Source organism: Pleurodeles waltl, chromosome 3_1 (assembly GCF_031143425.1).
Source record: "Pleurodeles waltl isolate 20211129_DDA chromosome 3_1, aPleWal1.hap1.20221129, whole genome shotgun sequence".
In the NCBI taxonomy this organism is placed as follows: Eukaryota; Metazoa; Chordata; class Amphibia; order Caudata; family Salamandridae; genus Pleurodeles; species Pleurodeles waltl.
Genome location: NC_090440.1, coordinates 1,677,610,464 through 1,677,629,583, shown reverse-complemented (window position 1 = coordinate 1,677,629,583; position 19,120 = coordinate 1,677,610,464). Strand labels below are relative to the sequence as shown.

General features: G+C 41.0%; 1 protein-coding gene across 1 annotated transcript in view; it reads left to right on the top strand.

Moving 5' to 3' along the window:
* Positions 1-19,120, top strand: part of PRKRA (protein activator of interferon induced protein kinase EIF2AK2) — a 164,612-nt gene that overhangs the window by 100,343 nt on the left and 45,149 nt on the right. Inside the window, exon 6 of the mRNA XM_069225428.1 lies at positions 11,474-11,571. Coding sequence (XP_069081529.1) covers positions 11,474-11,571 — 98 coding nt within the window. The remainder of the gene's footprint in view (positions 1-11,473; positions 11,572-19,120) is intronic.

Genomic DNA, 19,120 nt, shown 5'->3' with positions numbered 1-19,120 from the left:
ATTACACACCCCAGGACTATTTCGACCCCATAGCCACTACATCACCCATAACCATTACCTCGACGTGGCTCCAGCATAGACATTTCTAGTAAGGAAGTAAAAATAGTAAATCTGTGGAGAGGTCAGTAGTGGAAGGTTAAGTTAACAGTACAGTCAATTACTTCTCACTCGCCAGGAAGGGTGTGGGATCCACAATCTTTTTGCCTTAGTGTTCCCCAACAACTGGGCATTATTGTTTAAAAAAAAAAAAAATAGACGTTGCATTCCCAGTTCCCAAGAGTTGATGCTACTGGCCAGTCAGGCTGTCTTGCTTCAATTTCCAATGACCTTTTAAATAGGGACTTCAGAGAAGCAGAAAAACTATAGTTTTGCTGCATGTAGCGTCATTGATTCTCAGGCTTTGCATATGTTTCCATTTATCAGTAGTAGCAAAAATGTACTTGTTCCGAGTAATAAAATATAATTGTGTGTCTCAGTAATGTGCGTGTGTCTCATGGGGCTCCTCCATGACATCAACAAGTACGGCGCACTGCCTCGTGTGTCAGCACCATGTTCAAATTCTCCTGTCATCGGGTCATTCATAGAGAACATGTGTGTAGGATCCTCATCAATAGTTTGAACTGGAGTCGGAGAATTCAATTTGCAATTTTTTTTTCTTCAGTAACAGACAACAGGTACAGCCTTTATGAGAATTTGTGAATATGAATTTATTGAGTTCCACAAGCTAAACTGTTTTTGGGTTATAAAAAACACAGCTTGATTTTAGCCCCAGGTGTTACAGACAGTTTCTATGGATAGTTCAGTGTCAGTTTAACCAGGGCCTACCTCAGAAACATTGTGAGTCCAGGCTGAACTTGCAAGCAGTTCAAGCTAAAGAACCAAACACGCTTAACAAAATGTCCTCTGGTAGGGTTTCCGAGTTAGGTGCAAACAATAGTGTCACTGTATCAAAACTTTTAGCACTGTTAGGGCATGGTCTCGACGCACGGAAAAAATAGTGGCTTTGTTGTAAGCTCCGCTGAGCCTCCAGCATTTATGCCACCACATATGTTTATAGGTGATTGAATTCAACTATATTAGCAGCAGAAAGCAAGTGGAATATGAACAGAGCAGCGGAACGCACATCAGAGCTTCAGGCATGCTGTTATTCAACATTTACGAGTGATCCGGCCTGACTCGCGTCTCTCAAGATGGCGGTGCCCTGTCTCTCCACAGAAGCCTATGCCACGCAATGACCGCAGAACCTTCATAGTGAGTGACAGATATGATTTTTCTACATATTCTACCCCCAGAACGGTGATAGGATTTGGAAGAGCGCCAGTCTGTCGTTTACAAAGCAACTTGCCTCAGTTCACTTGCTATATTTATTTCATCATTGCATTACTTTTCCCATGCGAGTTCTCAGTGTCCAAGTTTCTTCAAGTTACACATTGAAATTGTATTGCTTTGCCTCTGCAATCTATAATTGTCAAGCCTCAACCAACAACATGTTCAGATTGCTTAAAGGTGCTCTTGCACCAGAGCCACTTTGTCTATACATTGTCATTTCTCTCTCTCTAGGAGGAAAGTCATAATTTCTATGCAAGTGTTCAGATATTTAATAGCACATATGGTTATAAGGAAGACTATTCTTGACATTTAACCAAATAATTGATACCTGCTAACAAATAAGGGTCTACTAATCAAAATGTACCTTTATCTGTTGGTTTGGCTGTCCAGTCTCCCTAATTAAGCACTTCAAGATACATACCAAACAATGCTTCTAATATCTTTTTTTGCGAAAAGATCACACCTCTACATCCTCAATCTTCCTAAGTAAGCCATTTCTATGCTACCAGACCCTTGCAGCAAAACACTTATTTTCGACAACTTTTACATCTTATCTGTCAAACAATAAACTGTCAACATGGCTGACATTAGGGATGGCAACACAAAAGAAAGGGAGACAAAAGGCAACCTGAAATCCTCCAAACATTATCGTCCGGTCCCTGAATCACCTGTGAAAGGTAGCCCTGAGCCTGCCTCTAACCTTGTGGCCTCTCTTCAAAAACCTACCTGTGTACAAAAGATAGCACAGAGCACCAAAACAAACACGGATATGTTACAAGTAGAGGTGGCTGGTATCCGTAAAGACCTTGGAGATTTAACCATCTGTATCTCTAATGCTGAAACAAGAGTAGATGTGCGGGAAGGCTTCACGAATGGGCAAGCCAAACATCTACAATTTGTTGAACGTTTCATTTCTTTACTAAAAAGGGAACTAACAGACCAAGAAGATCATAATTGATGGAGCAACCTTTGTATTTTTGGTTTACCTGAGGGAATAGAGAATTCTGCCAACTCTGCTGCTCACTTCCTAATTTCATGGACCCCTGAGGCCCTTCAAATTTTCTTCATCAAAGATTTTAAAATTGAATGAGCTCATAGGGTGCCAACCTTTAAACACAAAACTATGACCAATCCAAGTCCTGTGATCTGTAAACCTCTACGTCATCAACATTCTGAGCAAATTATGGAACATATGCAGATGGTTTGCTCAATCAAATGAAATTACCACAAGATCAGGACTATGCTAGAGATACAGTGGCATGGCACAAAGGCTTCTTAAAATTGAGGAAATGCCTTATAGAAATGAAGATCCCATTCTCATTCTCAGGCCCTTCAAAATTCCAGATTACCTTCAAAGGCCAGACAAAGATCTTCTCGGAACCGGTGGACTTGGAAACTTTCCTAGACAATAAGACAGAGTCACATATGGATTATGACCTTATTCCTGGCACCTCGACTCCCCACACAGTCGGCTCGTCCTACACTTCAGCCTTGTCATGGCGATCTAACAGTGAATAGACTTTTATTGGGCTGTCGACATTCACCTCCAAGGATTATTCATTTCTTCATTGTAAAATCTATCGGCTGGCCGTTTCTAAATATCTGCCAGATATCTGTATGGTCATTTACAGTAATAATTATCTGATATTTGTGTCTCGCTGATGGTATATTATCTCAATACACATATTTAGTTACAGGTTAGTATAACTCAAATCCAACGAACCTGTAATACTTCTAAATCCTTGAAATACACTTATTGATATTACTCCAAAGTCCAAAATAGATATGTTTGGCCACTTATGATTCATATTGATCAAATTATGATCTTGTTGGTGCAGACTAGCATATTTATACTAGACTATTAACCTCCATATAACACTGATATTTACTGCATTATTAATAATATGATTACTATGCATACTTTAACTTGCTGCAAATAAAATCTTTCCCTTTTGTGTTACTTTTTGCCACCTAATCTGTGATTATTTTTGATTCATTCCTTGGAGCAGTCCTGGTCACTTATCTGCTTTACCAATTTGCTCAAAAGATGTACATGCTTTGGCTGTTTCAGGCAAAAGCTCTATGTCTAACAAATGACATTAGGATGTATAGTCTGGAGATTAATACATTATTTATAGGGTAGATGATAAATATATTTCCTTTCTAGATCTGAAGCTCATTCTAAATCCTACAATTTATCAAAGTTTTTAAATTCTTATTGGAGTTATCACCTCCTTTATGTTTCATATCAGTCATATTTCGATCTCTAATTTTACTTTAACTTGTTACTCTACAAGATGGCTCTACATGCACCTCTGTCTTCAAAGATTACAGCAGGATGCCTCTACTTCTTAAATTATTCAACGTTTACACCACCTAACTGGCCGGCACGCTACGCTGAGCTTACTTGCCATATCCGTGCTCCACCATGTTTTTCCACTTACTTTGTCTACTTCAGACATCCCTTTATGGGAAGGGGCCTTCGTTCTTATGGTTGTTTTTCTAAAACCTTTTTGGGTGCCCCTCGTTATAGTTTTGTTTACCCTAATATCTCCACATTGCCCCACACAAGTGAGATTTCTGGTACCTCAATGTGTACTTTTAGATCTAAATTTGCCTTTTCCCGGCCCTCTTCATCAGTACATTCACCCATTCTTGTGAACTCTACTCATTGTCCTCATTAAATGTTAGCTCTCTAAATACTAAGGGGTTAAATCATCCAGTTAAAAGAACAACAATTCTAGACTATTGTAAGGATCTTGCTGGGAATATAATACTGCTCCAAGAAACTGAACTCAGTTTCAAATAAGGCCTTCTTTTAAGGAAAGGCTGGATCGCAGAGATAACCTGTTCGGAGGCAAATGGGGAAAAAAACAGAGTGCTTACCCTAATTAAAAAAAAAATCTAACCTTACCATGATAGCTACAGAACATGATACAAATGGCAGATGGTTACTTATCAGATATAATAGTGGATTTCAGGGCGTTTATATTATGAATATCCATGCCCCTAATATAGACGATCCATTAGTCTAGCTTACGATTAATAAGAAACTAACAGATTCTTGGCGAGGCCAAATTGGTAGTAGGCGGGGCCTTTAATCTACCGATGGACCCCATTTTAGATCATCTAAATCTTATAAACAATTGCTCAGTCTTTGCTCATCACACCATCTCCAAGAATCATGGAGATTACACCATCCTAGAGGTAATGACTTCACCTATTTTCCTCTCCGCACTCTGGTTTCTCATGCATAGACTACCTACTTATAGACCCCTCCTCACTTAAGCAATGTCAGACGCTAGGATCCATCCATTTTTCATATCCGATCATGCAACCATTTTAATGTCCATGCATATTTGTCTGGATAGCAATGAGAAATAAAACTGCTGCCTAAACACTGAAATACTGGAAAATGAAGCACTTATTAAATTTCTCAGGAAAGAAATAGATCACTTTTTCACTGAAAACAAAAAGTCAGCCAATTCCCTAGTGATATTATAGGACGCATTCAAATGCACTGTCAGAGGTCATATCATTAAACGCATTTCAATTAAAAATGGCAAAATTAAAAAAATCTATGCTATTCCTAGGTGCTGTAATCAAACGTTAAGAAGAATTTATACAAACTAATAACAAAACTTTACTTGGTGATATCAAGAAACTAAAATATCCCTACAATTCAGTAGTGAGCCATAGGGCATATCTCAGGATCCACACACACAAGTCTAGGAGGTAGATAGGTTAGCTCTTAACCAACCAATAAAAACAGAGGTCATTTTTACAGCAATAAAATCATTTAAATCCGGGAAAGCTCCAGGCCTGATGTCTTCCCCATTAATTTTTACGAAATCTTCACATCCTCAATCATCAAACATTTACAAAACACAATAGAACACTTTGCCTGCAAGGGAAAGTTTCAGGCACAGCATCTAATCCCACAATTATAGTTATTCTTAAAGAAGGTAAGGACCATTCTGATCCCAAAATTTTTCGTCCTGCATCACTCCTAAATATGGAAGCAAAAATCTTCACCAAGGTATTAGCTAATAGATTAGAAAAGTACATTCCCAACCTTATCCACAACTGTCAGACAGTCTTCGTCAAGTGCCGGCTCGCAAGGGACAACATTTGTACTTTTTGCTACATAATCGAAAAGGCCCAAGTGACCCCCTCTTCCGACAGCAGCAATTGCTCTTGATGCCAAAAAGGCATTTGACAAAGTAGCTTGACCTTTTCTACACGCTGTACTTGAATCTCATAATCTTGGCAACTCTTTCATTAAAATGGTGCTGGCTTTATATGCAGATTCCAAGGCAACTATCAGGGTCAATGGCTCCACCTCCTCATTTTTTTAATTACACCAAGGCATGAGGCAGGGCTACCCTCTCCTCTGCTTTTTTTTTTTTTTTCTTTTTTTTTTAACCAGCAATTGACCCTCCACTCAAACTAATCTATAAGACACCCAACATTAAAGGTCTTAAATTTGGCTCGAAAGTGTATCAAATTACAGCTTACTAAGATGATATCCTTATCTTCTCAGAATACATGGAATCTGCAATTCTATGTATTTTTAACATAATAAACTTGTTCTCTAGAGTTTCTGGTTTTGTACTGAATAAAGATAAAATTGCATTTTTTCCTCTAAACAAACTCTGCTTTCCCTCACGGTTGGGTGATCTTAAAATGGCAACCCAAATGCCTTGATTACTCCAATAGTCGACTTCATAACCTCCATGCTTCCACTTAAATTATCCACCTCTTTCTTCCAGGAAATTGACTAACCTCAGGATTTCTCTGTAGTGATAAAAGAGCAAGAATCTCCTGCAGAGCTCTTAGGAAGTCATGTTCTCAAGTGGGTTGTAACTTCCCACATTGGGATTTTTATCAAACTGCTTTTTTAGCTGCACAAGGTGCAGTGTGGCTACTCCCAGTACCAATAAATATTCCTAGATGGCTAGAATTTGAACAGATCTGCTCTCCCTTTAGCCTTTCACCATTTATCACAATGACAAAATTCCTACCATCTCTTTCCCAACAAATATTTATAGACACTATCAATGCTCTCAAACCTCTAGATAAAAAGCTCCCGCTGTCAATCCAGAATCCCATATGGTCATCTCTTTGGCATAACTCTAAACTTAAGTTAGAAGATACAATACAAATTTCAGCTGAATGCGCTTCCAAAGCAGCTAGATTAATAAAAGATCTATCTGACAAACATTCGATCCCTTTTTCATCTCTAGCCGTCATACATGCCCTTTCTAACCTAGACTTTTATAATTTCCTTAAAATAAAGGTGAAATTGTCAAAGATCATTATACACAAACACCTCTCCTTGCAGTCTCGACTTGAGATTTGGCAGTTCACAGGGCATATTGCTTCCAAAATGTATAAATGTCCAGTAGACTAAAAAAAAAAACTCAACCCTCGGTCTTGGTATCAAAATGGTCTAAACACTTCAACACAGAAATATTTAACCACATATCGAAGGAGGATTGGCAAAAGATTGGCAAATTATCACTTTCAAGCTAAATTTCTCCTGCCTTCACACAGTCCAAATTCTTCACTATTCATTTATTACATTGGACTCCAATGAGACTACAAAGTTAGACGTAAGAAATGTCTCCTGGAAATGATGTCTCCTGGAATTGTAACCTAAAGCCCAGCTCTCACGTTCATATGTTCTTTGAGTGCACATTTTTTTAAATCATACTGGAGGTCAATACAAGATAAACTCTCTGACATTTTATATATTCCTATAACCCTAAATTTCACAGTGGTGACCCTTGGACTTTATACTGCTATAAGTACATTGAACCTTAACTCTAATGATATGGACTTACTGGATCTTTTTTTTACCAATTGCAGCTGGTCATTATAAAGTTATCCTGTCTGAATGGAAATCATTCAAGGCCCTTTCCTATCACACCTGGTGGGCATGGGTCTCATATCTCAGAGGAGCACATTCACTACGATCTAAAATACAAACGTTGCCACATATTTATAGTGCAGTGTGGCTTTCCTTAGATATGTATATGGAAAGGTATACCACATCATAAACTAAACTACCACCACTTATTGGATATCTCACTCACTTATTCTCCCTCCCCTCTCCTTAATTACCCTGGTTAGTTATGTCCTAGTTCCATTATCCCACTGACGATACACTTTTTGGGCACGCACAGGTGACATTATATATATATATATAAAAACATATATATATATATATATATATATATATATATTATTTAATTGTTCCTTTTGTTTTTTGTGCTATCACCCACTGACATAAGCTAGATACTTCTATATTTGCCTTTTATTATGGCCCTCAGTACTCATAAGTTAACACAACCTTTTTGCCTACAGGGTACCAGTACCGATTACTAGGTTTGTTTACATCATTCAACATATACCTGTACATGCTGGATATCAAGATTGTATACGGCTGTTGCCTCTTATTCTCAAATGCTACTATACTGAAGTACTCTATGGCAACTTTTCCGTGTATCACTAAATTTTTGGCTTTTATTCTTTTTTATTAAATGCAATACAATTCTTTGAACTAAAAAAAAAAACTTCTAGTACTGAAAATACGCTAGCACAAAGACAAAGTTCTCAAATTGAAGGAGACAGCTATTGCAGAACTGGAAAACTTGAACGGCCAAAATAATGCGATGATTATCAATGCTGGAACACCTACTGCTCTGACTGAAACATGCTAGTCCTCCCTATGGCCATGAGGAAGAGAATAAAATATATTCCAGTCACTTCAGAAAAGTGCTAAAAACCTTAAGACATTTTGGAATATGCTCTCCTTCCAATAGTGTGAAAAATAGAGCTGAAAAAACCTGAACATCAATTCAATGCATCAGGCCCTCTAAGATCTTTAATGGGCTATACAATTACCACAATACTGCCAAGGGAGGTTAAGGAGTGGTTGAAAGCGTAGATGACATTGGGGTGTGTGGGATAACTACAGGGCTGAGCAAATCAAACAGCCCAGATTGTCATCGTCCCTTACAGAGCCTCTGGTAAAAGTGTAATAGCAATATAGAGTGACTGATGCATTTGTAAATGAAGTAGAACAGGTAAATAAAGTCGATTTTTTATTCAAAATGTTGCATCAATAAGAGAAACGTGGCTGTATTAGCACACATTGAAGCACATAGCAAACAAAACTAAAGTTCTTTTAATCCAAACGTATATAAAACCTTTTGTCATCAGTCCAATCTGTTAGAAAATACTCTTATCACAAGAGCATGGTATTCTAAATGTGAAGGAAAACAACACATTGGAAGCCATAGCTGGTCATCACTGCACCTTAAAATATGAGAATTGACATGGCAACCACACTGTGGACAAGTATAGTGAGAAGGAATACTATAGTGTCCTCTAAACAGAGTGTTTCACACTCTTAAACGTTTTATGGTTTAATCATAAATCTCGGCTGGAGGGATCACCATGGGGCTACGTTTTAGACAGAAGATCGTTTGAGAGCCTATATGTCATTTGACTGTGGGACAAAGGGATTCTTCTTCAGAAATGCCAAAATAACACAGATTGGTTGGATAAGTTACATCTTTGTCTGGAATTAATTCATATTATAAAGAAATAGCCAATGTTTAAAGACAGAAGTACTTCTGCAACATTAGGAAATGTGGTTAAACCATGTGCAGTATTCATCGGGTTACCACTTGGCATATGTGTTTAAATCATCAACTGCCAGAGTAAAATCAAAAATTTTTGACCAGTCCACTGTGCTATTTGAAGATGATACATAATCTATTTTTTTTCAAATGAATGTATAATGGCACATCTCTGATTTTGTATGTATTCTTTTGGACCACACTAGTCGGGACTCTGTAACTTAAAGTATATTTTGGTGCCATGGCTCCACAACCAGTAAGATATCTGGCTATTTCTCAGAAGGTATGACCTGGCTGTAAGAGTGGTGACATATTATACTTATACTCAAGTGAGGCCCATGTAAAGACGATTTCGACTATACACTGTTGTCCCCATTGATAACCTAACCCTCGTCCTTCAGAGGAAATATTTTCAGGACTTATGTGGCCTTTGTAGTCATGTGTCAGTGACACCACACTATCCTCTCCTAACTCGTGCTTTAACACAGCATGTGAAATAACTGCTTCTATAATGCTTGCACTTTTTAGGTCGAGCCTACCAGATCTACTCTATCTCTTTACAAAAGACCTATTGTCAGCATACCAAGAACTGAAGGTAGACTTCAAGTCCGCCCATTATTTACCATTGGTTGGCATTATGGCCCCTCTTGTTTGTTTGCTTGCTTTCCTTGCCCCAAATGTGTTTGACTCGCCCCTGGAGCACAGCCTCTTTACTTGTGTCCTTCCACATCACACTTTTAGGAAACTAGTTTTTCCTTTTAGCACCCAACAAGAATGCATGCGATTTCCTGCTGGTTCCCATGCGTGCTTTATATCCCCAAGCGCTTCATGTTGCTCTAGTCCATGTGCTACTTCCTTCGCCCCATTTTGTTCTCTCCCTCCCTAAGAAAATAGTCACAATCACAAGGCCAGCTAACATACAAAATGTCGGTGTTCTGCTTGATTTTACTAATATATTATATAACCAGTTATTACTGGATAGGCTAGCCTTAGTAGATCTACATGGGCCTACCCCAAAGCTATTGACAAATCACCATATGTGTCTTCCCCACCCTCCCTGTTGCTCCCTCCTTCAAGTGTGCTTCTTTTGTCTTGTGTCCCCACTTGCTACCCTGTTGCCCCCTCCCCGTCCTGTTTTTAAAATTTTAATTTTAATATATTTTTGGTGAGCTAGGCAGCAAATTACAGACAGTTTTTCCGCTTTAGAAATATAAGGAACACTTCCATGTTTTTATTTTCATATTTCTTTATTTACCCACTCATTTTAGATTGGTAAATAAAAAAAATGAAACCTGCATAACATATATGCCTAATGACACATGCTTGGAAACACAAAATGCCGTAGCGACCAATGCTGTACAGCATGAACAAAATACAATGGCAGATCTGTGGCTTTGCCAATCCGTTTTTCAAATGCAGAACTAATACTGATTTGTAAAGGACTACATGACGGTTAACAGCATAGGTAGCTGCCGATCATATGCTGTACACACTCTTACTATCTGCAGTTGTGCTCGGAGCACTACGGGTTGTTTTTCTTTGAAGAAGTTTCAAGGTGGCTTGTGAGCTCACCTCTGAAGTCGCCACAATGAAACATACCCAGGACAACGACAATACCAGAGTTATCAAGCACTGACACAGAGGACCAAGAAAAACATCTACAGCATCTAAGTGACACATCACAATCGCACACTGAAGATCTGCCCTTCCCTCATCCCATAGCGCCTTGCTTGACATATCCCCTTTCATAATCAATGCGACTTGAAGTCGAGAGACATGCATAGCATGTTAATCTACAACATTACAGGCTGCAAAACAATCTCTAGAGGTAAGTAATGTTTTTCTGATTGTGTGTGTTATTACCAAAAGTGTAATATTTCAGAAAATCCTACTTTGTACTCTGGTCCTAACGCTGGACCAATCATGTGCATAAATTGTAAAATTGCCCATGATGAAGAGCATAGTTATTTTATCAGATTAGCAATTGGAGGCTACCAAGTGGTAAAATTATGTGTATTTTAACCCATGACGAGGAGCGTTTTGTGCTATTTAGCCTGCCAACTTTCACCAGGGTTAGCTGACGAAAAGCAGGACGTAAAACATCTGCATCTGACGTTTAATCCCATTTAGGTGCAAATTGAGATTAATTCCTGAAATTAAATTATCAGCCTAGCTGTAATCAAAACTTAATGGGATGTGAAAAGCTGTCTTGTCTAGTGCCTGTGAACTACACCGACTTTACAGAAGCACCTTGTGGTGGTGGTTGTGGGAGGTAGGAGAGGCTTAGGAGGTGTATTTGTACAAATATCAAATGTGTCAAATTTTTACAGTCTGCCTTAAATTATATGAGGGAAGTATTCACCCTTATATTTAATCAGTGGCCATGCTAATTTCTCGGAGAAGTTTTGGATGTTGCTTGTTTGCAGTTAAACAAAATGTGCTGTGTAAGTTATCAGGTTAAATAACTGAACTTTTCATGTCATGTTTTTATTCAGGAACAGGAACATCTAAAAAAATTGCAAAACGAATCGCTGCAGGAAAATTACTTGAAAAGCTTAAGAATGTCCCTGAAGATGGCATCCATCTTCCCCAAGTAAGTAGTTGAATTTCCTTAATCAACACATCAGAGCCAACACTCACTCTGCTAGAAGAAATACTGAAAGGTGTAGTGTTCCTGTAGCTTGTGTGAAGTCAAATGTGCAGTTGTTTGAGGTTATGACATTTCACTTCTCTGGCATTGGCAGGATTCATCTTAGATGTACAACAATTCCTTGCTAGTCGGGGGAGGGACTATTGAATATTTTTCTAATCTTTAGGTATCTGAAAGGATTCAAACATCAGCATAGACCTTGTCCGTTTTTAACTTTATTTAACCGTTTGTTTAAGCAATGCAATATCACAATACTGAACAACATAAAGTATGTAAGAGCAGTGTGACAAGTTATTTTTCGCATTGGTTTGCAGTTGCATTTATACAGTGCTTTCAACTTAATTGTGGTATTTAGTTCAAGAACCGTCAGTACCTAGGTGGCCAGGTCAAGAATTAATTACAGAATACATGTAAATGATATTCATCAGGGATATTGACGTTTGCAATGCACGAGATTCCAAGCCAGCATGTTCCCTATCATTGTAACGCCTTTTTAATTTGTAGATGCAGGTTTATTTGACCCAGTTTATGATTTATCTTAGTTTCTGCCTGTCCTGCTTCCCGGAACTCATCCCATACGTCAAGTTCAACCTCTTAGTTCATTGCAGTGAAATTTCCTTATCTCGTTTTTAGGTCGAGCCTGGGCAGCACGCATACGCTGTCTCCCAACATGTTGTCATCTACTTCTGTGGTCTTTCACCATGCCCAAATTGCGCCCATCACTTTCATTCATTCCTTGGCCTGCCTTTCAAAATTCCCTTGATTTCGTAGGTAAATGCTTTACGTTTGTCCCGCCTTGAGGCTGTTTTGTTACTGCCTCGGAGACTGACCTTGTTACATGGAATATTGCACGATCAACCATATACCTTAGTGTGGTGCACTATTTTTTTCTTTTGCCTCTCCGATTCGTGCACTGTGTCCGTATGTTGTTTCTTCCTCTTCTGTGTTTTTGGGCATGCCGCTGTTTCTTTGTAGTGTCTGCGCCCAAAGCCTGCAAGCAGGAGGTGGGGGGGTCTTTTATTTATTTAGATTGTTTTAAGTTTTATGTAGCGCAAACTTGATCAGAGGAGCATTTTACATGAGTACGCCTTGCGTACAAGTTTAGCAAATGTACAAACTGGCGCTTTTTAAAGAGAAAAAGAAATCCTCAATGCCGGGAAAGCCGATACTCCAATATTCACTGCACTCCTGCAATGCTTTATGGGGCATTCATTTTACAAAACATTTTTGCCCATAAGTCACCATGTGGTGGTCCTAGGACAATGGGACCACCATCAAAATGTTCAGCATGACATGCTCTTTCTGTCCATCTCTGGGTCCCTACTGTCAGCTGGTGGGGACCCCAAAATAATAATATAAATAATTACAATATTTTTATTTTTTGCTGCAGATAGAGGAAGAAGATAAATGCAAGTTATGTGGCAGAGAGGACCACATTATGCGGCATGGTTCACCAATTTATGTGGCAAGAAAAGTCCAGTTATGCATTTACAACGCCAATAGCTCTAACTCAAGCTGAGACCTATTGCATTGCCAGTGCTTGTTCTGCTAGTGGCCATGTCTTTAAATATTTTTTACCCTGTGGATATCTAATGAGAAAATCAAACCCTTTTAGGTGATGGCGCTTCCCCTGAGAGCCAGTCTTAAACATTTGATTGAACACTAGCTTTTTTGACTGGTAGGCTCAACAGTCATAGTTAGATTTATCAAAGCTTCAGCCCCAGAACCCAGCCACTTGTGCAACAGCAGCATTACAGGAACCAGCTCTCATGGGCACTCCCACTACATATAACAGAAATTGGCTGTTTCCATATTGCATCTAATGCAATATCGGTAAATAGTGTACATCACTTTTGGATAGACACTCACTCATTATGCGCAAAAGAGAACTCATCCAAAATGCTGGCACAAAGCTTCTTCTCTAATTTCACACAAGAAAGTGCATGACCTCAGTCTTTCAATCACTCCATGGCTACCTATAGCAAAAAGGGCACTATTCAATGCATTCTGCGTTGTCCACCGAGCGTTCCATGGAAAAAGACCACTATACTTACAAGATAAATTCAAGCAATACAAACCAAACAAAACACAACATCTCCAAGCTTGCTTTCTCGGTACAAGCTGCCAGGCTCTGGTATTCTCGACCAGCTTGCATTAGTAGCACACAGGAGCATATACACTTCCAAAAACACTTGAAAACCTGGCTATTTCCAGGCTCACTGGAAATATGCAGCAGAAGATGGCTAAATGTGTGGACTTTATCATCTTAAATGGTGTTGAAGCCACAGAAATTTGTGGAAGATTGGAGTGAAGTTTTATGTTAATGCATATGTAGTTAGATGCATATATTTAGTCTTGTTTGGTATATGTGGTCAGATATACGTGCTAATGAGGTAGGAATTTTTATGTCTTTGTGATTATATAATATTTGAGCAAGACATCCTTCAAGCACAGGGATTTGGGCTCATATAATGAAATCGGATTCATTCTTTTGGTGATACTTTGATACACCGTGAAATACGGTGTTTAATTCAGTTTTTCACCGATAACTGATAGACAGTACATATTCCCACGTTCCCTTTCTTTTGCTTATATGTATTTACTCTGTCTAGCAGAGCCACTGCCCACTTCTTGTTCTTCAGCAACATTCTCAATGTTGCTGGCATATTTATTAGCTATCGTTGCCACCTTTTTCTATTTTAAATAGTGGCTTTTGTTAACAAAATTTGTCCTCCTCCTTGTCTGTGGATCGCTGTGAGTCCTTCTTTGTCTCCACATAGTCAGTGCGTTGCTCTGACCAACCCACTCTCTCACTCAGTTTATCCGGCATGTCCTGAAAGGAACAAGAGGGATGTGTATCAGTATATTGGTATCTATCGGGTTGTTTTTAATGTTTCTCTATTTAGGAGAGTATATCTCCTTTCAGAGATCTGTGGATGCTGAGAATCTGCAGTCTGGCTTCTTTTGTCTTTATTTTGTTTTTGTTTGTCCCAGCGTTTTTTTTTTTAACTCTCTTGTGCTTGTTTAGTACCTTCCTTAGCGGTGGTACTTTATATTTATCGCTTTGTTGGTCTGGCCCCCAGACTATCCTGTCCTTTATTTGTATAGGTTTCTGAAATAATTGTTGCCAGCTCACACTCCTGTTCCTATTGAGGACCCTCCCAGAGCCACTGGCGGAATGCCAGTGCAGCTGCTTCCTCTTTAATGTTACTTAGAATAATTAAGGAGACTGTCAAAGTAGCACATCAGTTTCATCCCCAGGTATAGGACTGGGGCAGCCCCATGTTCATTTTAAATTTGTTTCAACACTTCTGGTAAATTAGAAAGTGCTGGGGTACCATGTGTTGTAGTGTAAATTGTGTCAAAGACTGTACCCCAAGTGGCGCAGTCCTCTACTGAGGAAACCATTCCGAATGGCAAGCACATTGTGAGAACTCTGTTTGTTTTGGGTCCCGTATGGGTAAACACTGCTTCCAGTTGATTTGCCTTTTGTGCTATCTAGAAAGGAATTCTCTCCCGCTCCGTGGGTGCCTTACCCATTATTGAGTGGACTGTTTGTGGATTAATGCCTGTAACGGCCAATTGGTGTACAGCTGGTGCAGCCCTTTCTGGGGCGGTGTTCAAAGCTCGCATAACGAACTGTACTAGTCATCTGTAAATTGCTACTAGCTCATTGTATAGTGTGCGCACGTCAGCAACTTGCATAGCCTGTATGCCAGGATGTGGTGTGTATGTGGCAAACATAGGCCATGTAGGTCCGTCACTACTAAGAGGACCTAATCTCACAGGTTGTATTACATGTGGTAGGGCGCCATTAAACCAGTTTCGGTGATCTTAATAAGAAAGTGGTATGTTCGATGGCATCTGTCGCTGTAGATACGCATGTTCTGCAATAGCTCGCCATCTGGTGTTGGGCCGGAGTGTTACAAGTTGTTTTTCTTCGAAGAAGTCTTTCGAGTCACGGGACCGAGTGACTCCTCCTTTTGTCTCCATTGCGCATGGGCGTCGACTCCATCTTCGATTGTTTTTTTTTCCGCCATCGGGTTCGGACGTGTTCCTGTCGCTCCGAGTTTCGGAACGGAAAATTAGCTAATTTCGGAAGATTTTCGTCGGTATTGTTGCGTTCGGGATCGGCGTACTTAGATTCCACACCGCATCGAAGATCGAAGAGCTCCGGTGCCCTTCGGGGTAGTTTTTCGATCCTCCGTCGGGGCCTGGTCGGCCCGACCGCGTGCTGAAGAACGCCGATGGAACGGACCCCGTTCCGTTTCTGCCCCAAATGCCACAATAAATACCCCTACACAGACCAACACTTGGTCTGCAACCTGTGCCTGTCACCTGAGCACAGCGAAGACACCTGCGAGGCCTGTCGTGCGTTCCGGTCCCGAAAAACACTCCGAGACCGTCGAGCCAGAAGACTTCAGATGGCGTCCGCACCGACAGCCCAACGGGAGTTCGAGGAACAGGAAGAGGAAGGTACCTTCTCGATCCAAGACTCAGACTCCGAAGGATTCGACGATACACAAACCGTGAGTAAGACGTCGAAATCCACTCAGAGGAACATTTACAAGGCCCAGGGGACGCCACTGCCACCAGGCCATGGCTCGACCCATAAATTCGGTGACCGACCGTCGGCACCGAAAAAGGCCCAAACAGTGCCGAGATCGTCCGACTCCGGTCAAGACACCGGCACGCAGCCTTCTCGGGACCGAGAAAGTGCTGGAGACAAGCCTCGACACCGAGATGCCGGTGTGGACACGGCTCGACGCCGAGACAGCGGCACCGAAACAGATCGACGCCGAGAGGTTTCGGCCCCGAAAAGGAAAAAAGTCACCTCGGAGCCGAAAAAACACACAGACAAAGTTTCGATGTCGAAACAAACTGCAAGCGACCCAGCTTCAGGCTCTTATACAGAAGAGCACTCGCTAACCTCCCAAATGCAGAAGCATAGGTTTGAGGAAGAGCTACAAGCAACTGATGTGGACCATACGCAAAAGCGTATCTTCATTCAGCAGGGGACAGGAAAAATAAGCACCCTTCCCCCCATTAGGAGAAAGAGAAGGTTGGAGTTCCAGACGGAACAAACACCACAACCAAAAGTGGTGAAAAGAGTTACACCACCACCCTCTCCTCCGCCCGTGATTAACGTTTCACCAGCACAAACTCCATCACACTCCCCAGCTCACACCACCATGAGCCAGGGTGACCAAGATCAGGACGCATGGGACCTATACGACGCCCCAGTGTCAGATAACAGTCCGGAGGCATACCCTACAAAGCCATCTCCACCAGAAGACAGCACCGCGTACTCTCAAGTGGTGGCTAGAGCAGCACAATTTCACAACGTAAGCCTCCACTCAGAGCAGGTCGAGGATGATTTCTTATTCAACACACTCTCCTCCACCCACAGCTCATACCAAAGCCTGCCTATGCTCCCTGGTATGCTCCGGCACGCAAAAGACATCTTTAAGGAGCCGGTCAAAAGTAGGGCAATCACACCAAGTGTGGAAAAAAAGTATAAGCCGCCTCCTACGGACCCGGTTTTCATCACTACACAGCTGCCACCAGACTCTGTCGTTGTAGGAGCAGCTAGGAAAAGGGCCAACTCTCACACATCTGGAGATGCACCACCCCCAGATAAAGAAAGCCGCAAGTTCGATGCAGCTGGTAAAAGAGTCGCAGCACAAGCTGCAAACCAGTGGCGCATCGCAAACTCCCAGGCACTACTTGCGCGCTATGACAGAGCCCACTGGGACGAGATGCAACATCTCATTGAACATCTGCCCAAGGACTTACAAAATAGGGCAAAACAAGTGGTTGAGGAGGGACAGACCATCTCCAACAACCAGATACGCTCCTCCATGGACGCTGCAGATACAGCTGCACGGACAATTAATACATCTGTAACTATCAGAAGGCATGCATGGCTCCGAACGTCTGGATTTAAACCAGAGATTCAACAAGCAGTTCTCAATATGCCTTTTAATGAAAAAGAACTGTTCGGTCCAGAAGTGGACACAGCGATTGAGAAACTCAAAAAAGATACGGACACTGCCAAAGCCATGGGCGCACTCTACTCCCCGCAGAGCAGAGGGAATTACAGCACATTCCGTAAAACGCCCTTTCGAGGGGGGTTTCGGGGTCAAAGCACACAAGCCAGCACCTCACAAGCCACACCGTCCAGTTACCAGGGACAGTATAGAGGAGGTTTTCGGGGACAATATAGAGGAGGGCAATTCCCTAGAAATAGAGGAAGATTTCAAAGCCCCAAAACCCCTACTACTAAACAGTGACTCACATGTCACTCACCCCCTCCACACAACACCAGTGGGGGGAAGAATAGGTCATTATTACAAAGCATGGGAGAAAATCACTACAGACACTTGGGTTCTAGCAATTATCCAACATGGTTATTGCATAGAATTTCTACAATTCCCTCCAAACATACCACCAAAAGCACAAAATTTAACAACACACCATTCCAATCTCCTGGAGATAGAAGTGCAGGCACTATTGCAAAAGAATGCAATCGAATTAGTGCCAAACACACAAATAAACACAGGAGTTTACTCACTGTACTTTCTGATACCAAAGAAGGACAAAACACTGAGACCAATCCTAGACCTCAGAGTAGTGAACACTTTCATCAAATCAGACCACTTCCACATGGTCACACTACAAGAAGTATTGCCATTGCTAAAACTACACGACTACATGGCAACTTTAGACCTCAAGGATGCTTATTTCCATATACCAATACACCCATCGCACAGGAAATACCTAAGGTTTGTATTCAAAGGAATACATTACCAATTCAAGGTACTGCCTTTCGGATTAACAACCGCACCAAGAGTCTTTACCAAATGTCTAGCGGTAGTCGCTGCACACATAAGAAGGCAGCAAATACATGTGTTCCCATATTTGGACGACTGGCTAATCAAGGCCCATTCGTTCATACAGTGCTCAAATCACACAAATCAGATCATACAAACCCTCTTCAAACTCGGGTTCACCGTCAACTTTACAAAATCCAACATTCTGCCGCGCAAGGTACAACAATACCTAGGAGCCATAATAGACACATCAAAGGGAGTAGCCACTCCAAGTCCACTAAGAATTCTAAATTTCAACACCATCATACAACGCATGTATCCAACACAAAAGATACAGGCAAAGATGGTATTACAACTCCTAGGCATGATGTCTTCATGCATAGCCATTGTCCCAAACGCAAGACTGCACATGAGGCCCTTACAAGAATGCCTAGCATCACAGTGGTCTCAAGCACAGGGTCACCTTCTAGATCTGGTGTTAATAGACCGCCAAACTTACCTCTCGCTTCTGTGGTGGAACAACATAAATTTAAACAAGGGGCGGCCTTTCCAAGACCCAGTGCCACAATACGTAATAACAACAGATGCTTCCATGACAGGGTGGGGAGCACACCTCGATCAACACAGCATACAAGGTCAATGGAACGTACATCAAACAA